Raw genomic sequence first — 24,743 nt, forward strand, 5'->3', positions numbered from 1 at the left:
CTCCACAACTGTCACAACTGCCACCCAGTCCACCACCCATTTGTCTACAATCCCCACCCACTCCAAAACGACTCCAACCACTACAACTCAAGCACCCAGCACGAGCACAAAGGGCACCACAGGCTCTCCATCCACCGTAGGGACCTCAACACTGGCCCCAAGCACTACAACCGCTACATCAACTACCGCTTGTGAGCCGGTATGCACGTGGAGCAAATGGCTTGATGTTGATTTCCCCACCTCAGGACCATCAGATGGAGACATTGAAACCTACCACAACATTAGGGCAGCAGGAGAGAAGATCTGTGGACAGCCTACACACATTGAGTGCCGTGCTGAGAACTTTCCTAATATAAGCATCCACAATGTCGGTCAGAAAGTGAGTTGTGACATCAATTTTGGGCTCGTGTGCAAAAATGAGGAGCAAGTCGGGAAGTTCGAGATATGCTTCAACTACCAGGTACGTGTCAGGTGCTGCACACCAAACCCCATCTGCTCAAGTACACCCACCACCCCGTCGACCACTTCAGGCAGCACACCGCCTCCAACTACACTAATCAGCACCACCACTGTCACTGTGCCAACCAAAACCAGAGCCACAGAAACATCCTCACCACCTACAAGCACAGAAACCAGCACAGAGTTCATCTCAACCACGCATCGCACAACTGCGGTCACTACACCCGTCACGACGCCACCTCGTACGACAGAAACCAGCACACCCGTAACTACGGTGCCCCCTCCAACAACGACCTCTCAAAGCCCCTCCACAACTACCACTCTGCCAACCAGCACAAACACCACTATTTCCACCCAGAGCACAACGCAGACTCTCCCGCACACATCCACAACTGTCACAACTGCCACCCAGTCCACCATCCATTTGTCTACACACCCTACCCACTCCAAAACAACTCCAACCACTACAACCCAATCACCCAGCACGAGCACAAAGGGCACCACAGCCTCTCCATCCACCGTAGTGCCTTCAACACCGGCCCCAAGCACCACAACCACTACTGCAACTACCGCTTGTGAGCAGGTATGCACGTGGAGCAAATGGTTTGATGTTGATTCCCCGTACTCGGGAGCAGGAGAGGGGGACATTGAAACCTACCAGAACATTAGGGCAGCAGGAGAAAAGATCTGTGCACAGCCTGCAGACATTGAGTGCCGAGCTGAAAACCAACAGGACATAAGCATCAACCAAGTTGAACAAGTCGTGCTGTGTGACGTGCACTTCGGGCTGGTGTGCAAGAACAAGGACCAAACCGGAAAATTCAACATGTGCTATAACTACCAGATACGTGTCTTCTGCTGTAGGCGGGCCAACCCCCAACTGCACAAGTCCAACCACCGCCCCGGTGACCACAACAGGCAGCACACCGCCTCCGACCAACCCCAGTGACCACAACAGGCAGCACTCCACCTCCGACCACACTAATCAGCACCACCACTGTCACTGTGCCAACCAGGACCAGAGCCACAGAAACATCCTCGCCACCTACAAGCACAGAAACCAGCACAGAGGTCAGCTCAACCACGCATCACACAACCGTGGTCACTACGCCCCTCACGACACCACCGCCTATGACAGAAACCAGCACACCCGTAACTACGGTGCCCCCTCCAACAACGACCTCTGAAACCCCCTCCACAACTACCACCCTGCCAACCAGCACAAAGACCACTATTTCCACCCAGAGCACAACACGCACTCTTCCGCACACATCCACAACTGTCACAACTGCCACCCAGTCCACCACCCATTTGTCTACACACCCTACCCACTCCAAAACGACTCCAACCACTACACCTCAAGCACCCAGCACGAGCACAAAGGGCACCAGAGCCTCTCCATCCACCGTGAGGCCCTCAACCCCGTCCCCAAGCACTGCAACCACTACATCAACTAGTACAGCTACTACTGCTTGTGAGCCAATATGCACGTGGGGCAAATGGCTTGATGTTGATTTCCCCTCCACAGAACCGGGAGATGGAGACTGGGAAACCTTTCACAACATTAGGGCAGCGGGAGTTTCTATTTGTGGACAGCCTGCAGACATTGAATGCCGGGCAGAAAACTTTCCTAATATTAGTATTCAGAACATTGGTCAAGTCGTGCGGTGTGATGTCAGTTTTGGATTTGTTTGCAAGAATGAGGAACAGGTTGGGAAGTTCAGGATATGCTTCAACTACCAGGTTCGCATTATGTGCTGTGAGGAAATCCCCAAGTGCCCAAGTACAACCACCATCCCAGAGACCACAGCAGTTAGCACACCATCAATGTCTGTTATTACTTCAAGAACAACAACACCCCGTGCTTGTCACTGCCAGGTCCGGGAAAGTCTTTATCAACCTGGTAAGTTGTTACGGAATTCATATATTAATAGAAGTAATTTTTTCTGACTTTAATTTTTATTTTTACTAAGCAGGGTAGTACAAGCAGTTTGTTGTATGGGTATCAATTATCTGTCATCCATTAAATGAAGTATTTTTGTCCTTTTTTGTTTCGTTTTCATGTTGCACACTATTTTCTGTGGTTTTATATTTTACAGGTGAAGTGATTTACAACACCACAGACAGTGATGGATGTGTTTTTTATGCCATTTGTACTAGCAATTGTTCGGTTTCTAGATTCCAGGAACGGTGTAATACATCCACACCAGCAACAACAACACCGGCAACAACTATTCTGCCAACAGTCACTGCATCTACTATTATAACACCCCCTACAGGATGCCAGAAGGTCAAGCCACACAGAAAGGTATTTGTTTTCTACTTTTCTTTTTTTAGTCTTCAAAGTTGTTTTGGTAATAAAGCTGTATCAATGTAGAATGTTTATGTATTTTAATACTGAAATACCATTTGATGTTTTCAGTCATTTTTTACAGCATTGAGTGCAAACCCCCATAAGCTATTTCTAGTAAGATTTGGTTATTTGTGCAACCTTATAACTGACAATGATAATTAATCTTCTAACGTGTTTTTAGTTGCAACTCAAATGCACAACTTTTGATGTTCTTTATCCAGCAAGGTCCCAATTTTGCCGTTATTTACACCGAAGTAAAGAGGCTTGCCCCCCCGCCCCATACTTGCATTCATTGCTTATGCAAAGAACTGAAAAATCTGACATTGTCACCGGTAGTTTGGAAAGCTTTGTTCCTGGCCTCCTGTACCCTTACCAGTATCTCTATACATCCTAAACTTCCCCTCTTTCTCATAAAGTTGGCTGGGCTGCAGTGTAGAAGCTTTCTGCAGTATATGAATGGTCATAGTGGTCCTTGCATACACAAGCCATCCCTGGTGTCATCTGCTATCACCCTGTGAAGAAATGTGTTAGGGAGGGCATGGACTCCCTGTGACCACAGCCAAGACTTAGGGCGTACAGACTAGCTATACAAACTTTCTTTGATGTCTCTTCAAAATTTGTTGCATTGTGTGTTCTTTCAACTTGATGAGCCCATTCAACTCTGAACAGCTAACTGTCACCATGCCGCACATACATTGCCAGGATTTAGCTTTCATTTTTCTTCCCCTTGCAAGAGTATCATTGTTACCATCAGTTGAAGCAGAAATGACACCTGGAGTTAAGAATGCCTAACTTTCTCAAATATGAAGCACAGGGTTCAGACATAATACTTAGACAATTTTAAGTGTGGTTTAAACCACAAGCGTCTACATGAACCAGCCAGCTCAGAATAGGCTAAACCTCCTGGAAGAATTCAAAAGTATATCTGCATAATTAGCTATTATTTTGAACTAGTGCTTCATGAATCAGTTAAGCTTTATATGCAGACAGCAAGCTTTCCATGACTAGTGTTTTGTTGGTCCTCCAGGCATCCCACATTGCACTGTTCATACTCCTCTTTCCCATATCTCTGCATGGCAACTGGCTGGTCTGGTAGAGAGTCAGATATCTACATCACCAACCTCTATTGCCTGCACTTAGCCACAATCTGCTGATTTGGGGATGGGAAGGTATAGTGCTCCCACCAGAAGCAGGGTGGCTCCATGATTCTGGTATCCCAGGGGTGGGATCCACTGGGGCTCACCAAGGTGTGTGCCTCCCGCTGCATCCTCAAAAGAGCACTTTCCCCCAAAGACTTTCAGTTGCTGGTGATGGCTTTTAAACATCACTTTTCCCCAAGCCACTTGTTAATTTCTTTCCATTCCTCACAACTGACTGGGGTTTGGTGCATCCCAGGCTGCTTTGGGGTGGAGGGGTAGCCAGGTGGGTTGAAACCAAACAATAAAGGTCCAGGTAGCCACCCTTCCAACCTGGCCACCCCTTCACCCCCACCCCAAATCAGCCTTGGATGCCATGGAATGGGGTCCACTGAGAGCAGCTGAAATTAATAAGGAGTTTCTCATGAAAGTCTTCATAAATCTACCTGAGCCATAGTCCTTGGGCAACCTCTGGAGTACCCATCCCCCTGGGAATGCAGAATTAGGGGGACAGGGGGGCAGGGGGATCAGGCCCTCCCCCCCCCATGTGATCGCTCCTCTACCCCCAAATCAGTTTGGGATGCACCCAACCCTGGTCATTTGTCAGGAATTGAAGTAAACTGATGAGTGCCTTGAGGAAAACTTCTCTTAAAAGCTGAGAAAGCTCTGGCAGCACCCCCACCCCACACACACACACACCAGTAGCCTAGAAGCAGGGGTCCAGGCATCACCAGGCAGGTAGGACAATACATATTTCAGTAAAGTATAGGAATGGTCTTTATCAAATTCAGTTGCTCGTTATTGAACTCAGGGCTACTGAGAACGGGGATTCAGAAAATTGCAGTTGCAGGCAATTGATGTCACCTTCTTCCTCTTTCATGGAATCTAGTCAGTCAAGTTCTTCCCCTGCTCAGGGAATCCTGGGGAAACTCTGGACACTTGCCACTGAGAGGCATGCTGGGCCAAGTGCTCACTACCATCCCGTGGTGATAGTTCGACAGCATTGCATGGCCTAAAAACAGTGCTTGGAACCCTTGGTAGTGTATGTGTGGATACCTCTGACCAGGTATAATTGAGAACTCATTCCCAATCAGTGGCAGTCTTGGAATAATTAAATTGTTATGTGTGTCTGTACATTGTTTCAGTTGTGTATAACTCATTTTCTAGGTTACCATACTCCTTGGCTGGCTTTTATTTCAGACTGAATGGGTTTAGAATGTCTAGGTAGCAACAGAAGAGCTGTTCTGGTTATTTGGGTAGTATATAATGTACTGCACAACTAACTGTTTCCAAAACCTGTAAAGCATGAGTGACAGTCATTAAAGAAAGATATATGATTTTTTTCCTCCCCAGTTCCACCCCTGTTGCAAGCATTATGGAAATACAAATCTGGATAAAGTTCAAGTATGATTATAAGCTTTTGTGATACCACTCCCTTTCTCTGTTACAGAATGGTGAGACTTGGAATCCGTCTAACTGCACAATAGCGAAGTGTGAGAATAACACGGTTGTTGTAGAAAACAAATATTGCCCTCCTGCAAGGGAAATTACTTGTGCAAATGGATACCCACCAGTATTGGTGACTGATGAAACTGGCTGCTGTCACCACTACGAATGTCAATGTAAGTGGCAAGTGAATTAAGGAGGCAAACAACTGACACTGCACAAAACAAATAGAATAAATGGTGCCATTGTCTTTTTAGCCTCAGTTTCCAAATTCTCTTTTCTAAATTCACTTTAATTGTAACCTTCCACACTGTTTTCTCTTTATCAGGTACATGTAGTGGCTGGGGGGATCCTCATTACATTACTTTTGATGGAACCTATTACACCTTCCTACAAAACTGCACATATGTCCTGGTGAAGCAGATTATACCTGTGTACGACAACTTCCGGGTTTACATTGACAATTATTTCTGCGATGCAAAAGCAGGACTTTCCTGTCCTAAAGCCATTATTATTTTCTACAAGTCTGCAAAAATAGTACTGACCCGTGAAGCTGGTAGCGGAGCACAGGCTAACAAGGTAAATTGTAATACTTCAGGGTTTTCCCCCCATGTTTCCCATTTCAGCCAAGGAGAAACAGGGTGTACAGGCATATTTCTGAAACTCATTTGAAAACCTGAGTCCATTAGTGTTCACCATAGTATAGACACAACTTGGGTAGAGAGCCTCATAGGGCAGAAAGATCAGGCCAATTCCTGAGAATAAAATATATCAGAGAAGGTTTTGGACCTCTTGTCACTGGAAATATAAATAAAATTAGGAAACAGACTAATACATTAAATAGAAATACATTCAAAATTGGAAAGAGGCTTACGAAGTAGGGGGCATGTAGAACTGTAAAATATATAGGACTCTGAAAAAAGTTCCATTACAATAATTTGTCACACAACAGGTACACACACAAATGTCAATGAGTTAGTTAAATAAGGCTTGAGTAAATTCAAAAGATCCTATTTTGGATCACAAAATAAGACACAATCCTTCGCTGGCACAGAGATTCATTGTTCCCAGAGGGCTCCCATCTCATGCAAATGTATATACTGCATATTTGTAAAAACATTAGGAAGCAATACAAATAAATGCCACAGGACCAATTTTCCCTTGAATAGACAAACCATAATTCAGCCCAAGAGTGGTAGCTAAATAGGGACCTATCCCTTTAGTATGGATCTCTGTCAATATAGATCCACATGAATGACTTCTTCCCCATTCCCTTCCTGAATCAAGGATGTGATTGAAGAGAAAGGTATGAACTAGAGTGGGCTTCACCCTAGAGATACCAAGTGATTGTTGGGAGCTGGTGAAAATGAGAGGTTATCACAAGCTGCCCTTGATACTGGGGATGGACCAGACACTTAGATGACCAGAATGAGTGGAAGGGAAAGATGTAAAAGCACTTGCAATCGCCCTCTGTGAAATCATGCCAAGAATTCCAGCTGAAATTACAGACAGGGATAGAGATGGGCATGCTGAGCATTGTAGTCAGATCAGAAATCAAGTCTGAGAAAAATAGTATGTGAAGAATATGTAACCGTGTCATTTTCCTCTCAGTCAAATGAGAAAGAAATTAAGTTTCTAATGTGGAAAAAAATCCTTCAGAAAAAAGTCACTAACCAAATATTTATACTTTTGTTAAAAACCAGAATTTGTAACCAGCCAGTATCTTTAACAGTTTAGTTTAAAGAGCAAAAAAAAGTAGTCATTAAATAAAAATTATGACATTTAATTTCATAGTTATGAAATAAAAATTATGAAACCATTGTATTAAATAAAAATTACCACAAAGGAAAATGTCCCCATACAGTAACTAATGATATTATCAATCATTACATTTTGCTGGGGAATAATGTATCTTAGGATAGTACCAGCACAAACAGAATATAACTAATATGCAGAACAAAGCTAATTGCACAGGGTTGCTTTAATAGTTAATCCTGCAACTCAGTCACAAAGGGACTGTAAAGCAGCAGAGAGAAACATTAAACAATGTGAATTATTGTTATGAACAACTAGTGTGGAATATGAGGAACAGCAATATGAGTGTTAAATGACACATTAAAAAGGGACTCCTGCACTCATATATTTTTTCTAAACCTCACATGCAGATTTATTTCAATGGCGAACTTGTCGAACCAGGCTTGAACCAGGATGGCATTTTGATTGCCATGCGTGGTATTCAAATGATTGCTGAAATACCTGAGATTGGAGCCATCGTCACATTTAATGGATATGTCTTCTCCATACAACTCCCATACAGCAAATTTGGCAACAACACTGAAGGACAGTGTGGTAAGGATTTATTAACCCCTCTCTTTCCCACTTCCTCTGTTTTTGTTCATCAGCTCTTCAGGATTATCACTGACAGGAATTTGTCAAAGGGAAGTAAACTAAAATTAGGAAACCTGTTGGAGTTGGTCACTGATATTCCATTTGCTCAAAGATATGGGCTCAGAAGCTAAATATTAGAATGACCGAAATTTTTATTTTGGTTTTAATCTTGGAAAAACAAGACTAAATCAACTCAGTAGAGATTAAAATGTATTACCTATCAGCAATGCAATCTAAATGTAGAAAGGGCCCAATTCTTTCCATCTGTTAGGTGCCTAAGTGTTCTCAAGTCCCTCAAAAAACCTTAATGCACCTACTTCTCTAACATGGCATCATTATAGCTTTAAAGCTATGTCACACAAAGTAGCAAGCAGGAGAGGGATGCCTCCAACTTTTGTATTAACTTTTTTTCATGGACTTGAAAAGGGTAGAATAGGATTACACTTAGCCACATTATTAGGTGACATCTTAATCAGCATCTAATAAGTGGAATAGGATCATACCCAAACTATTTGACCAATTCAGCATGCACACCAGTTTTGAATTTGATCCTAGCATAATGTCACATATTTTGTCAGTGGCTTACCTGCCTTCTCATCTGGTTCCTTTTGATATCTTTCAGGCACATGCACAAATAATAAATCAGATGAATGCCGCTTGCCAGATGGTCAGATCATTTCTTCTTGTCCCAAAATGGCTTATCACTGGAAAGTTTCTGACAATCAAACTTGTTTGACACCACCACCTATCATTACAACACCTCCTCCTTTCTCGTGTGAACCTTCTTCACCCTGCAAGGTTATTTTGAGCAAGTAAGATCAAACTTGAATTCTTTGATCTTCTCTGACTTAGGCAATATTATTCATGTATCTGAGAAAAGCTGGGGGTGAGGGGGATAAGAACTATATCCTCAGGAAATACAGGCCAAATTCTAAGGTTTCCTGATGCACATCTCTGATGGCTAAGCAGTTATGCCAGTTGCACGAGGTCACAAATGTAATGGAAGTCCTATACAAATGATTCTTGATGTGAAGGAGCTTTTCAGAGTTAACGCACAGTTCTCTGTGGGGAATATTAACAGATCAGGGATTTGGTCAGTAACAAAATCCAAATTTTCTGGGCTGCATAAAATAGCTCAAAATTGTTTCTTTTAACTATAAAATTATTTACCTTCCTATCTACATTTCAGTGTGCATGTCTACGCATGCATTAATGCACATTACCTAATGCACATTAAATTTAGTACCTCCAATGTGAAGTACTAAATAAATATGCATTAGACTGCCCTAATGCACAGTACCAAAAGCACATTTTTTTAAGTGATGCTTAATGTGTCATAGCCTATTCTACTCTGCATTAGCATAATTGCACAGGGTTTTTTTTATGTGATGCTTTAATGCACAGTAAAATAGGCTCCGGTGCATTAAAGCACATGTGTAGATGCACCCAGTGTATATCTATTTATACTCCAATATCCTTTTTCATAACTGCATTTTAAATTTGTCAAATGCTTTCTATGGAAGAGAGTAATGAGTCTGGTCTGTTAACAGCTAAATGGATAAATAGACACTATATTCTATAGGAGTCTTAAATCGTAGGCAAATTGAAAATAATAGTTCTGATGGCTTCAAACTTCCCAGCCTTTCCATTCTTGAACATTTCTCCCCAATTTGTGCCCCTTTTTCAAGCTCAGACAAATTTCCCCTGAAAACCTCATATCTTAGGAGGATAAAATATACATGTGTGGTATCTACTTGGGCTAGAGCAGATTTTGTATAGGGACCAGATGAAGTGAAACTGATTTTTTTTTCCTGTTGCATGTAAAGAGTTTTTGAAGAATGTCATAAAGTGATCCCACCAGAACCTTTTTACAAGGGCTGTGTTTTTGATGAATGTCGCATGAGGAAGCCCTCTATACTGTGTTCAAGCTTGGAGCTGTATGCTTTTTGGTGTGCCAGCAGAGGTGTTTGCATTGACTGGAGAAATGAAACCAATGGCACATGCCGTAAGTACAGTAGCATTAAAAAAAATGTGTAATAATGAAGCACTTTATTTGTTATAATGGGAACATATTAAGTTGGTCCTAACACAAAATCTTTCCATAATACACTATAAACCATAACAAGTCTCTCTGGCAATGCCTTTGCCTCCCCTTCATTGTATCAGTGACATGTTTTAAGGTGTTCTTGGTGTTTCTTATACATGAGGTTTTAGAGTGGATGATTTTTAGGAATCTTTGGGCAAATTACTGCCTGGGAATGCAGGGGACTGGACTCCATAACCTGGGAGACCCTTTCCAGTCCCGTGCTTCTATGTCCTGTATTATGTTCCTATCTCAGTGGTTTAATAGGAACATGACTCAGGGGATGCAGGCTTTGGAAACAATATTTACATATTTAACTCACATTGGTGTTAATGTGGAGCATCAAGGAGCTAGCTCTGTAAATATGATATTCTGATCTTATATCAGTATAAATCTAGAGTAGCTTTACCAAAGAGTGGTAGTTGACAGAACTAAATCAACATGGCACCCAGTGACCAGTGGTGTCCCCCAAGGCTCTGTTCTCAGACCTGTTCTCTTTAATATATTTATAAATGATCTGGACTCTGGTGTCAGAAGTGGACTGGCTAAGTTCACTGACAACACCAAACCATGGGGAAGAGTGGAGGATAGGCTGGTGATCCAGCCTGACTTTTGACAGGCTCACAAGGTGCGCGGATGAAAACCTGATGGCATTCAATATGGAGAAATGCAAGGTGCTTCATCTCGGGGGAAAAAAAAAACCCACATCACACTTATAGGCTCAGCAGTGCTACACTCGCTAGCACCCTGACTGAAAGAGACTTGGGGGTCATGATTGACCACAAGATGAACATGAGCCACCAATATGACGCCACAGCTAGCAAAGCGAATAAAACTCTGGCTTGCATCTACCGATGCATCTCAAGCAAAACCCAGGAAGTCATCCTCCTGCTGTATTCGGCATTGGTGAGGCCACAGCTGGAGTATTACATCCAGTTGTGGGTCCACAATTCAGAAAGGATGTGGAGAAACTTGAAAGAGTCCAGAGGAGAGCCATGTGCATGATCAGAGAGCAAGAAAGCAGCCTTTACGAAGAGAGGTTGAGTACCATGGGACTTTTCAGCCTGGAGCAGCATAGGCTCAGCAGTGACTTGGTGGCAGCCTATAAGTACATAAGGGGAGCGCATCAGGATCTGGGGGAACGCCTGTTCACCAGGACCCCACAAGGGAAGACAAGGTACAATGGTCACAAACTCCTCCAAGACTGTTTTAGGCTGAACATAAGAAAAAACTTCTTTACTGTCTGAATCCCCAAGGCCTGGAATAGGCTCCCTCCAGAGGTGGTACAAGCACCTACTCTGGACACTTTCAAGAAACATTTGGATGCCTATTTTGCTGGGATCCTTTGACCCTAGCTCACTTCCTGCTCATTGGGCAGGTGACTGGACCCGATGATCTTGTGAGGTCCCTTCCAGCCCTAGTGCCTATGTCTCTGTCTGATTGAAATGGTTATGGATTTACCCATATATAACCAATATTAAAATCTGGCTAGTTGTGTTTTGGGAAAGGGAAAGCCACTATTTCACTGTATTATGTTAGTATCCACCTAGTCATTACATGAAACTATACTATTAGATTTCTGGAAGGGAAAAAAGTAGACTGGGCGCTTATAAGTGTAAAATGATGATACGGAGTACAGGGATAGACTAAAAGTCATGTGTCACAACTCAGCCTACCAACCATCCTTAACTGTTGTGAAAGTGAGCACATCTACATGAGTCACTGACTGCGCAATAGCCAAATAATTCTCTAGCAGCACGTCACAGCACAGACAGTGCTAATACGCTGCTGCGCAGTACTATTAGGCTACTGCACTGTAGTGTCATTTAAAAGACATTCACTGGCAGTACTGCACAGTAAGTCCAATTACTGCTCATTTATTTACTACTTGCCTATACAAGTATTAATAAATGCGCAGTAGCCATTGAACAGTAGTGTCTCATGTAGACATGCCCAATGACTATCCTACTAGCAGAATTTGAGCTTGAAAAACATGAGGAGTTCACTGAGATACAAGGGATCTCTAACTGCTAAATGTAACTCAAATATTTTCCCTTTTCCTTACAGCATTCACCTGTCCAGCGGGTACAGTGTATAAGGCATGTGGACCTCTTAATCCTCAAACTTGTGACCCAAGGTATGGGAAAAATCAAAGTTCAGTGTGTCCTAATGGATCTTTGTCATGCAGGATCCTTAACAAGTAAAGCTAGTCAATAATTCACAGCAAAAATATTACCTGGTGATTTTAGGACTTTGGGATGAATCGTTTCACTATTGAACCAAAAATCAATTCAGAATATAACCCGAAATTCCCATTTTTTTATTTACAAAGCCGATTGTTTCATATATATGTATTATCTGTAGGCCGTGACATATATCCATTATCTGTAGGCTGTAACCTCTTGCACAGACTGCACTTAGTTGTTTAATGACTACAAGAAAAAGCAGTACAGTAAGGTATGTCTTTTTTATTGTTACAGGGATATTCAACTCAGCAGCATTGGCCTAACTGAAGGATGTTTCTGCCCTAAAGGAAAGACTTTCTTGAATTCAGATAGTAAAACATGTGTCCCTGGATGCAGTGAGTAATATGTGCTTTATTCTCAGAGCAGATAGGGCTTTGGCTGGCAGGCTAGGGGTTGGTGTTCCATTGTCACCTTTGCCACGGACTCTGGCCAAGTCACTTCACTATCATTCTTGGTTAAGTATTTTGAGATGTACTGATGAAGAAAACCTATATAAGAGCTGAATATTTTTGTTATTTATCTAGAACCCCAATCCAGTGTCTGTTTGCATCAACAGCCTTTCCATTGACATCCGTGGGTGCTGGACTGCACTCTTGGATTTTAAAAGAATACTGAGTAGGGTGAACTAGCATTGCTTATGAAAGCAAGTAACCAATAACCCAGGCCAGTTCAAAACCCACTGCAAGCATGACCCACATATAATTCCCCTACATAGCTTTCTCAGAGCATCTCAGTCCTGATATGCAGCACTGTTATGATCCTCCAGCTCTTCTCCACAGAGATTAACAGTCATAGTAATTGCCACCTGGATTATTTTAATGTATAGATAAATGTGTACTGAGCACTAGGTTGAAAAAATCTTTTCACTTACATGATCTTAATCATATTTCAACCATTGTTTACTGAAATGACTTACATAAATTCTGACATCTTCCCTGTCCCCATCTTACTGGTCATTTTATTTTAAAATTGTGCCTTCAGTAAATCTGCTCTGCTCCCATCTCTGAAAATTTTCATCTGTGTCCAAATCAATCTCCTAGTCCTCTTGTAGAATTTCTCTTTCGGATATCACTGTTTCAAACTACCTGACCTTACTGACAATTGTTATGCTAAATCATGACAGTAGCATTAATATGCATGTCTTCATTCTTTCAGTTTGTGTGGCACCAGGTGGAGAGTCCAAAGCGGTAAGTATGAAAATCAGGTTTTGCCAAATCTTTTTAACAGGTTTGAGGAAATATACTTTTTGCAAATAGTCTGTCCCAATATTCTGCAAGCATCTGAATTCACAAACCTATACTATTTTAAGAGAGATTAAGTTGCAAGTAATGGGTTCTTCTCTCTCTAAAGTTTCCATGACTCATTAAAAAATAAGGACAAATAGTACTACAAGTAATCTAATATACTGGGGTCAGGATGGGGGGTTAACTTTGGCATACAAAAGTTATTAGGAATAAAAGAATGGACAGAAGGAAAAGTAGTTGTGGCCAGAAACTTTGCAGCCCCAGTTCCTCAACTGCATAGTTTCTACTGGTCCCATTTTATTACCTAGGATCTAAGCCATTATCTCATGCAATAATTTTTCCCACATTCAAGGCACACATATAGATGCAGCATGCCTTCATATTTCCATCAAAAACTAAGAACGGACCAAAATATGTGGAGAAAGGCAATTATGCTCAGGGACCTTTGGGAACACATGGATTCTTATAGCGTTTCAGGATTTTAGGTTCCTTTGTAAAAATTAAAGTATATGAAAAACATTGATGTCATTATGTATAGCTTATAGCTCTGAATAAATCAACTACAAACAGATGATTCTATTCTAAGCAATATTTTTTCTGTTTTTCCAGCCTGGAACAACATGGGAGAGTGATTGCCAAGACTGTTTCTGTGACAACTCCACTGTTGAAGTGCACTGTGAACCACGCAAATGTCCACAAGTCAGCAAAGTATCTTGTGATAAGGCAGGGTATATCCCTGTGAAAATATGGACAAAAGATGATAAATGCTGTCCCAGTACCGAATGTCGTAAGTAGTCTCTCAACTCTTCCACGTGAGAAATGCAATATTTTTTGTGTATGTACAAAAAACTAGAACTCTTGGTTCCAAAATTATACCTTTTATTAGACCAACTGGAAAATGGCAAGAAAACTGTCCTTTTCTGCAAGCTTTCAGGATATTTTTTGTGTGGAATTTGGGGATACCTTTTCAGCATTTGGGGCGTTGCTTCAGTTACTGAGTGGTCACTTCCCCTATCCCAGTTGTTCACAGCATTTATTAGAAGCCTGAAGGGAACACCTTTAAAAATAAATACAGTTCCTTTCCCAGACAGATTTTTTCTGTCAACACAAGGAAAACACAGGTGTCTACAGAATAGTCATTTTAAATTTCTAAGCATTTTTAACTGTTGGAAGAAAACTAATTGTGTCACCCCTAGAGGTAAATATTAATAATGGCACTGAAAACAAAAAAGCTTCACTAAAAAAAAACAAACCTTTCCCATGAGAAAATGCCTAAGCCATTTCACAAGATCTCGAAAACTCTGGAAAACTTGTTTAGAGGTTTCATGAAGTCCCGTGAAATCCTACAAGTCACTAGATTTTCACATCCTTATACATTTTCATTCTCAAGCTTCTCTTTGATTGTAGGAAAAGAAGTTTTCACTAATCCACTCTCCTAACCTTTAAACCCATTCCTGTTAAGAATTAAGGTTAAGAGTACAGCTCATTACCTTTAAAAATGTAAAGGCTAAACAGAGGGTTATCTTCTCATCTCCCAGGCTACCCTGCATTACATGTGGGCTCCTACAGCTGTAGTGCTCATTATGCTGCATGGGAAACCTAAGAAATGCTTGTTCATACAATACCAAATATTCTATAATTAAATATGATGAATTTTTTTCCCCCTATCTTATACAGGCTGCAACGTTAGCTTCTGCCCTGAATCCATAAAGACATGTGAAGCGGGCTATGAGTCACATATAGAGATGCTAGAAGGAAGTTGCTGTTCTGTCCTTAGATGCAGTAAGTACTAGGCTTTTTTTATTGTGCATGAACCAGCAGATAAAATTGTTATGTACTGGATAAGGTTGCTAGAGCTTATTCAGGAGACAATGTTGTTGAAGAAAACACTGAGCAGCAGGGTAAAAATCAATTGCCTTCTGTTATCGGATCTTGTCAACAAAATGACCAGTAACTTTCAAGTCTTTCTTCTTCTTTAAACCCCCCCCCCTAAACTTGGCACTATATTTGTTCTACCTTACAGCGGTACCACCAGGCTGTCTACTCAATGGAACTGTCTACCCAGTAAGTATATATGCAAACATTTTGAAATTTATCAGCATATAATAAAATAAGAAAAGTTTTTTTTCAGAACTCTAGCAGTGGCTGGGAGTATATGTTCTTTGCACAAAGCCAGAGACAATCGTAATTTATGATTTCATCAAAAACAACATTCCACACTCCTCTGTGCAAAAAAAAAGCTTTTCCTGCTGCCTGGGTTGCCTCTGTACAAAAGAAATTTTCCTCCCCCAATATAAATTATTTCTTTCACCATTATCAGATACTCTGGTTAAGAAAAAATGTGGTCACATTTTCCACGCATGTACAATAAACCTGTTGAGGGAGAACTCCATGTTCTCATGCATATGTACCCTCACTCAATCAATAGCAAAACCAATAGATTGTTTACACCTGACTTGATCTGCCTCCAAACCAGATTTTCACCATATCTAGCTTGTTCCCACTACATCTTTTGCATAATTGCTTAATGGCACTTCATAAGATATGGAGTGGGAAATGATGTAAGCTAGAAATTGCATGGATAAAATTAGATTCTTCATTCTGTTAATGAATGGAGCTTACAACAGTAATGCTATTGCTAATGCTACAAAAGTCAACACAAATAATAACCATATTTGGATACTGAGGATTTTAATCAGTCTTTTGCAGAACAACCAAACCAAGGCAACTGGAAGATGTTTTTACAAAAGAACTCATCTGTAGATTTCTATTAACTTTTTTTTTCAATGTTAATTACTTCTAGCCTGGAATGTCCTGGTACTTGCCTGGTAATAACTGTACCTCCTATGAATGTAAAGAAAACAATCATCACTTCCTTGTTGTCACAAGAAATAAATCCTGCGCTGCCTTGAACCCTGAAGACTGTGGACCAGTAAGTGCTTCTCCTCTAATTTGCATATTAATTTAAATAAATGGAATAGACAACGGCTACATGGGCAAAACAACAGTTTTACCAGGTTCAAAGGACTACATCTGAGCACAGGCATTTTGTGCTACACAGCTCTCTTTATATCCCATCTGAATCTGAATTTTACTTTAGCCAAAAAGCAAATAAATAAAACGTTAAAATGTGAAACAAGAATAAAACATATTACAAACAAGCAGATTACATAAATCAAGCATTCTTGATGTACTTGTGATTAAAATTGATTATTTAGATCACGTGGCTTTAAATATGTCCTCCCTAAGCTACGCCATATTTCTGTATACAGTAGAGAGGACAGTAATGTGTGGTAGAGGATGGGACATTATAATAAAGAGTGGGATTTTCAAAAGTTTCACATGTCCTAACAGCATAAATCATATTGCCCTTTATGGAACCGGTCTTTGGATTCATGCAGGTGCCTTGGAAAAAAATCACAGTTTAGGAGACAGAAGAAGGGGGGGAAAAATTTTGAAGGGAATTCAATTGAACTAATTCAACTCAATAAAGATTTCAGGGCTGATTGGAACCAGGTCCACAAAGGGCAGTGGGAAGTCAGTATTTTATTAACTATTTTGCTAATGCTGGTTTCCTGCAGTATTCTAGTCTCTCAGAATATGGTCCATTTGCAGCATGTATGTAGTGTTCAGAAGTTGTGTTGCTGTGTGCAATATTAGAATGCTAAACTCTGAGGACAGGATGGGGAATCAAGTACCACTTCACGCCAACCTGTGAAGAAAATTCTTATTAATAGTGTATTAATATAGTACTCATTACCCCCTGTCTTTAAACTGCCTTTATACCCTGCTTTAGAATAAGCACCTGTATCAGTGAAGATCACTGATCCCTGCTACCACCAAAGAAACTCAGGGAGCAGGGAAGCTTCCTGCTTTGATACACAGACACTAATTCTGAACCTCTTCCCTCTGCTTCTCCATTCTAGGAGGGAGTCACATTGTCTGCGGATGGCTGCTGTAAAGTATGCTCAACACTACCAAAAGGTAAATCGGGCTAATTTTGTGGTGCAAACAAAATGTGCAGTATAGGAAAACAATGTATTTAAGCAGATTAGCCATTTGGGGTAGTTGGTGAATAGGTACAGTGGATAAGAAAATGTGGTTTGAAGCAGAATGAATGCCTGTGAGTTTGAGAAGTATGCCTACTATCAGGGTGAGAAAGGAGACTATGGGGATAGGACATTTCCAGCACCTGGCTGCAACTCCTTTGAAAACATGTAGCATTCACTTACTAGCTCTGCTGCTATATTTTAACCATTAGGTGGAAGGGACAAGGCCTTGGTTATTTTCTAACCTGCCTGGATTCAATCACCTTGAGCAAACAGAATTGCATTTGAAATGTGCTGGTGAACTGTTGATTCTGCCCATGCCCTGTACCAGTGGTGCAAATGAGGAAGGGAGCTCCCCTCCTTGTACCCTCAAGCAGTAAGAACTACATGTCATTACAACAGGTGGCACAATGCATTTCAGCTCCACCTTCTCAGATTTTTACCAGTTATTGTCTATGGCAAATATACATCAATCTTCACACATCATTTTTATTATTTCCCTTTGTTTACTGAAAATCCAGGTTGCAAGCTACTGAACACCACTACCGTCATCAGCCAGAGTGAATGCACAGCTACTGTACCTATTGAGCTAACATACTGTGAAGGAAACTGCCCTGCTTCTTCAATGTAAGTGATACAAGGCTCATTACTCACTCCGCTTGTATATCATTGTCCTTGTGGCCTCCTCCATTACACTGGTGACAGGGAGCAAATTAGCAATGCCTTTCTAATACATCCAATATCCATCCAGCAAGCAGGTGTTTATTTCTGCTGTGCTGACTTGAATATTGAGGTTAATCACCTTAAGACCTATCAGTTATTAATAGATGGAAGCTTGATGGCAGAATGAATAGAGCCTTTAGCCTCTGAGAACCTGGGCTGAGGATTTGCCCCTAAAAAATGAGGTAACAGTGCTAATATCAAATAGGCTCTCAAAGCACATATATAGCATTTGGCAATATTTAGCAAGGGGTGTGAATTTAGATTCTGGATTTTGTACCAGTGTCTCTAAGTCTTTCTTTGTTGCTGTTTTTGCTTTGGGACCAATCAGATATTCTGCTGAGGCGAACATGATGGAACATAAATGCAAGTGTTGTCAGGAAGTCAAGACCAGCAAAAAACATGTGACCCTGCAGTGCCGTAATGGAACCCACATCGACTACTCGTACATCCATGTGGATGAGTGCGGATGTGTGGGCTCCCAGTGCATCCCACAAAGCAGCCATACCACCCCAGCACAGGTACAGGAACAGCAGCAACAGGAACAGATCCAGCAGCAACAATGGCAAGGCTAAAACCAAGCAACAGATGAAAGAACCAAAGCCAGGAAGAGCAGAATATAGACTGAAATAAATCGTTTCTAAAGCAGCTAAAATTTTGGACATACAGATAAAGTTCTCTCTATATATGCTAAACATTTCTGTTTCCTAATTATTTCAGCTTCCATTAACAATTCATCTCATTGCTCTGAGAATCTTTTCCTTGCAACTTGAGAGGTTCTAAGATAAGGAAATCTTGAGGTTTGTTTTTTTCTGAGTGATACTTTTCCTTTCATGCAGTGAAATCAAGTTAAATTTTACTGCAACTATTTTCACAGCTCTTACAGAAAATCTTTGCCATAAGCAGTAGTCTCTTCTTTTTGGCTTGATTTTTCTTTACTGTGACTGTGCAAGTCCAAGCATAAAATAAACATCACTGTATAGTTAACGAAGTTTCACTAGCCACAGTCATTACAGTGTGTTCCATACCAACTTAAAAATGACTAATCATTTCACTGAAGTAGACTTACTACTGTTAAATCTGCTTTCATCCCAGCAACGTCAACAATCTACACCAGAAAAAATACGAACTTTATTTTCCTCCCTTTTTTTACGTGAAAGAATTTACATGGTAGAAACTGCATCATCTTAAACCTTCAAACTTTCAAGATTGTGGGTGATTTGTAATGGGTGGTTTTCCATCAATATTCTTGGGAAAAGAAAGAAAGATAGAAAGAAAGAAATCCTACCATGCAAAGCTGCTGCAGAATATTCTCTGTTTACATGAGATTATCAGCATAGTAATGATATGAAAATTTGAACATTTTTATTACATGTTCTTGGTTAACTGTTTACAGAAGAAATATATATTTTTTGTCAAAAGAGGCATATGAAGGATTTTTTAACAAAAGTAATTATATTAATATAAATTCTTTCCAAGGAAGCTGAGTTTTTTTAAAATGTTTTACTATTGCTATTTATTTTGTTTTTGGAAAAATAGGTGTATTGGGCTATAACCTTCAGCAATAATGTTGTCCCCACTTTCTAACCTCAGTTCATATCTGGGTGTGGGATATTTTCTTTTTTCTATTTTGTTTTGGGTTTTTTTTGTTTTTGTTTTTTGGTCTCTTTTGAAGGAAAGTGAGGATGATGATTAATAAACTTTAAGCATTTTGCAACTTTTGTATCTTTAGATTTTTGTATTTCACTAAATCCCTTACATGCGCAATACAATATTTTTATCCTTTCCTACCAGCCCCAGTTCAGAGGTCCCTGCACGTCATGATACCTGACTCCTGATACGACACTTGATAGGCCACTCTGTGTACTACAAGTTTGGTGGCAAAAACCATAAGGGCTCTGAGCACTAGTGCCATCAGAAATCAGCTTGATATCTACATATTTGTAAAAATATGCTGCATATTCCTAAACCCAGCTTTCTCAGATTTTAAATCCTGAAATAACCAAGCCAAAAGTCTTCTTGTGCCACTTTTGCCATTTTATGGCAGTTTAGTAGATGCAGAGCGCTAAATAACTTTAATGACGTTTCATTTGGACACAGCCCTCAAAAACAAGTTGTATACCACCTGACCACAGCCTACCTAATGCCAATTTTTCTATATGCCACTATTTAAGAAATGATCCTTTGGACCATGGGTCTAAACATGAACAAACCAGATAATGCAGAGGTGGGCAAAATATGCCCTACGGGCCACATCCGGCCTGCCAGGCCATTCTATCCAGTCCACAGTGCCCCTCCAAAAAACAAGTATTACCAGCCTGTAGCTGGCCCTCTGAAAGTCAGCAGGAGGCAGGCTTTCAGAAGTTACATGCCATCAGAATGGGCAGGCTCTGTGTCTCCCCCTCTGTGGGGCTCCTGACACTCCAGCTGCAGGTCCCCCCACCACACCCACCTCCATGGCACAAAGCCCCCACCACTGGCAGCAGGCAGCAGGCCTTTGGGGCGCTCATGGCCCGTGGCAGGCAGAGCCCCCAGCAATGTGTGGCTCAAACTGAACCCCAAGAGCTGCATGTGGCAGCATGGAGCTGGTCTGGCCTGGCCCACTGATGTGCACCTTCAGGCCAGGCTGGGCTGGCTCTGTGCCAGCACACAAGGCTCCCGGCACTGCAGGTGGGAGCCGTGTGCCCATCAGGCTGTGTCAGGCTGACTCCGTGCCTCCATGTGGGTCTTCCAGTACTCCAGCAGGGAGCTGCACAAGGAGGCATGGAGCCAGCCCAGCCCAGCCCAGCCCAGCAGCACACACTCCTGGCTGCAGTGCCAGGAGCCCCATGTGCTGGCATGGAGGCAGCCCTGCCAGCCCAGTTTCACGCAGCTCCTGGAAGGAGAGCCAGGGAGGTGCACATGGTAGCACAGAGCCTACCTCACCCAGTAGTGTGTGGACTGGGAGCTACAGAGAGTCACATGCCATCAGGCCAAGTGGGCTCTGTGCCCACACCCCCTATAGTCTCCCACACACCCCCACCAACATACCTACACCCCCACACAACCTCCCACAAGCCCCACACCCACCTACACACACACCAACACCCTTTCACAACTCCCCCACACATACCCGCAAATCCTACACCCACCCCACCAACGAGACCCCACACACAATATACAAGAGTAAAACTTTATTTTGAGCTATTATGCAATCACCTCTAAATACACTGTGCCAACACAAATAAATCAGAACAAAAATATGTTTTGAAAGAAAATTAACCTGTTATGGTAGATGTTTGATTTTTAGTATATGATTTGTTGGTTTTTTCCAGTTCCAAATGGCAACCCCTCCCCCTAACCAAAGGAGTGTTTTCAGGGGGAGGCAAGGGGAGAGACTTCCAGTGGTAAAGGTCAGGGTTAGGGGTGAGACTTATGGTCTCAAAATGGCAATCAGGGGGCAGGGCACCTGTCAAGGGGTGGGGATACCCTTGTGGCCCCTGACATCTCTCCAAAAGTTGTTAAGCAGGGATAACCTTGTCTACTTGAAAACACTACATATTCTGTGCATGGCAACCACTGCTTCTCAGGTCATTAACAGTGGATCTGGCCTGCCTTAGCAAACTCCCTTTTTTCTTCAGGTTCGTCAAAATGCCCTAACCTTACTTTTTCAGGTATCCTTTTACTGGGAACACCACTTGAGAATGTTGGATCATGCATGCTTCCTGTGCCCTGAAACTGGGGGCAGGCAAAATATGACCCGCAGGCCAGGTCCAGTCCGCCAGGCCATTCTATCCAGACTGCAGGGCCCATAACATTTTAGAAAATGAATATTTATCTTCTCCTGGTTGCCTGTCAAAGATGACAGGAGCCAGGGGCAGTACAAGCCAGAGGAAGCTGGCAGCAGGACCCAACAGCAAGGCCTGCCTGGCCCACCTCCACCCCCAACTAAAAGCCCCTGCCTAGCAGAGTCTTCTGCCCTGGGACCATGGGGCTGTTCCTGTCTCCCTGTGCTGGAGAAGGGAATTCAGATAAGAATGCAGGGAGGGAAGCGGGGAGGAGAGAGGCAGGGGAGAACGCAAGCTATCACCTCAGTCCTCGGGGCTGGGCCAGCTCCTGCTGAGTCCTGCCATCACGGCCATGCAGCCAGGAACCACGTGGTACTGGAGCACTGTGGTGACAGGCAAGAAAGTGGGGAAAGCAGTGGCGGGGGATGGGGAGGAGAATGGGAGCAAGTGGGCACATGGGAGTGCAGTGACAGCTGAACACGAGCGTGTGGCCACACTGGTGTCCCCAGGCTAGCACCAGTGGGACCCAGAGTAGGGCAGCAGGAGCATGGGGCATGGACTGGCAGGGGTCTACAGAGCCAGACTGGGCTGCCCCAGCAAAGAGAGAGGGGAGCCAGCCTGGCTCCAGAGAGCCCCTGCCGGTCAGGACCCCATGGTCTGGTCACCCTGCTCTGGGTTTTGCCAGCGCTGGACCTGGGACACTAGCATGGGCCCCACACTCCCACCCAGCTGTCACTGAGCTCCTGCGCGCCTGCTTGCTCCCACTCCCCCCACCTGCTGCTACTTTCAGCACTTCCCTGTCCACCCACCAACTGCTCCTGATGCCTGTGTCCCGGGGCCAGGAGCAGGAGAGGGTGTGTATGTGTGTGTGCACATGCACAGTGAGGAAGAGACAGCGTATGCATGTGTGTGTGTGTGTGTGTGTGTGTGTGTGTGTGTTCATAGGGAGAGCCCCACATGCACCCCCCACCATACACATGCTCCCATATCCACACACCCCCCATACTGCCATAACATGCAAACCCCACACCAACATCCCCTCACACATCCCAGCTCCTCCCACAAACCTCATACCCACCCACACCCTACATATCCACACACACCCACATGCTCTCTCACCCCATACCCCAACACCTATCCACCCCCCACATACCCACACACCCACAGCCCCCCACAAACCTATACCCACCCCCTCATGCGCACACTCCCCCACAATGTACAAGAATAAGACTTCATTTTAAGCTATTGTGCCATCACCTCTGTGTACACTACACAAAGAATGGAAATCAGGACAAAAAGATTTTTTGAAATCAAATTAATGAATGTTGTATATGTTCGATTTTTAGAACATAATTTGGTATTTGTCTGGTTCAACAAAAAAATAGGGTCTGAGATGGCAAAACCCCTTGCTGAAAGGAGTACTTCTGGGAGAAAAGGTCAAGGTTAGGGGGTGGGACTTCCAACCACAAGATGGTGCCCAGGGGGCGTGGCACGTGTTAAGGAGCGGGGCTACCCATGTGGCCTTGACAGCTTGCCAGAAGTCAGTAAGCAGCCCTCCACCCAAAATAGATTTAATAGATTTCATAGACATTAGGGCTGGAAGGTAGGGCTGGGTGAAATGGCACTGTTCCACTTCAACTTCCATTTTGACATTTCAATGGAACAGTGTTTTGTTTCAAGTTTTGTTTCATTTCAAAAGCACTGTTCCATTTTGTTTCGTTTCATCAAAACAGTTTCGCTGTTTCAATGTTGTTTCAATGTTTCGCCCATCCAGCACTGGGAAGATTGGTGCTGCCGCTGACCCCAGCCGGCAGCACCAGCCTCCTGTCATCTGACAGGCAGATTGGGGGACCACACCACTGGGAGGAGTCCAGCAGAGCCCCTGCAGCCCTCCCAGATCACAGGAGGCTGGTGCTGCTGCCTGGGGCCAGTGACAGGCAGGCCCGGGGCAAATCAGCTCATGCGGGGACCTGCCCCCAACCCAATCCCAGGGCAGGGGCAGGTCCCTGCACAAGCTGATTTGCCCCAACCCCGCACCCTCCTTGGGCCGGCTCCAGTATGGGGCCTAGGACATATCAGCTCTACCAACAACTCCCGGGAGTGCAGGGGGCCCCAATCTGCCTGCCGAATAACAGGAGGTGGGTCCCTGCATGAGTTGATATGCCCCATACTGGAGCCAGCCTGAGGAGGGTGTGGAGCCCCGCGCAAATCAGCTTGTGCGGAGACCTGCCCCCGCCCTGATGCTGGGGCAGGTCCCCACACAAGCTGATTTGCCCTGGGCAAACGTGCCACTGGCCCCAGGCAGCAGCACCAGCCCTCTGTGGTCTGGGAGGCAGATTGGGGCCTCGCACCCCAGGAGTGGTTCAGCACAGTCCCCACAGCCCTCTTGGGGACCCCGATCTACCTGCTGGCTGACAGGAGGCTGGTGCTGCCGGCTGGGGCCAGTGGCAGCACCAATCTTCCTGGCGTTGGGTGAGAGGTGTGCCCAGCACCATCCCAGGTGGCAGGAGCAGCCTCCTGTGATCCAGCAGGCTGCTCGCGGTCCCCCATACCCCCAGGAGGGCTGCAGGGCTCTACTGACTCCGCCCAGGGGTGCAGGGGGCCCCAATCTGCCTGCCGGAGTACAGGAGGCTGGTACTGTCGGCTGGGACCAGCACTGGGCACAGCCTGTGCCAGGAAGATTGGTGTTGGCACTGGCACCAGCTGGCATCAGCAGCCTCCTGGCATCTGGCAGGCATATTGGGGGCTTGCCCGCACCCCCAGAAGGGCTGCAGGGGCTGTGCCGGACTCCTTCCAGGGGTGCAGGCCCCCAATCTGCCTGTTGGATGACAGGAGGCTGGGGCTGCTGGCTG

At 43.6% G+C, this 24,743-nt stretch overlaps 1 protein-coding gene across 1 annotated transcript in view; it reads left to right on the forward strand.

The window, feature by feature from the left end:
* MUC5AC (mucin 5AC, oligomeric mucus/gel-forming) overlaps window positions 1-19,163 on the forward strand; it is a 58,706-nt gene extending 39,543 nt beyond the window's left edge. The window contains 19 exon segments of the mRNA XM_025207898.1: window positions 5-1,319; window positions 1,321-1,358; window positions 1,399-2,362; window positions 2,559-2,767; window positions 5,399-5,570; window positions 5,723-5,973; window positions 7,560-7,743; window positions 8,405-8,594; window positions 9,609-9,787; window positions 11,933-12,002; window positions 12,346-12,446; window positions 13,267-13,298; window positions 13,965-14,142; window positions 15,033-15,137; window positions 15,379-15,419; window positions 16,159-16,287; window positions 17,282-17,339; window positions 17,926-18,031; window positions 18,456-19,163. Coding sequence (XP_025063683.1) covers window positions 5-1,319; window positions 1,321-1,358; window positions 1,399-2,362; window positions 2,559-2,767; window positions 5,399-5,570; window positions 5,723-5,973; window positions 7,560-7,743; window positions 8,405-8,594; window positions 9,609-9,787; window positions 11,933-12,002; window positions 12,346-12,446; window positions 13,267-13,298; window positions 13,965-14,142; window positions 15,033-15,137; window positions 15,379-15,419; window positions 16,159-16,287; window positions 17,282-17,339; window positions 17,926-18,031; window positions 18,456-18,699 — 4,566 coding nt within the window. The 3' untranslated portion in view covers window positions 18,700-19,163.
* The last annotated feature ends 5,580 nt before the right edge of the window (window positions 19,164-24,743 follow it).

Source organism: Alligator sinensis, unplaced genomic scaffold (assembly GCF_000455745.1).
Source record: "Alligator sinensis unplaced genomic scaffold, ASM45574v1 scaffold5_1, whole genome shotgun sequence".
Taxonomy (NCBI): Eukaryota; Metazoa; Chordata; order Crocodylia; family Alligatoridae; genus Alligator; species Alligator sinensis.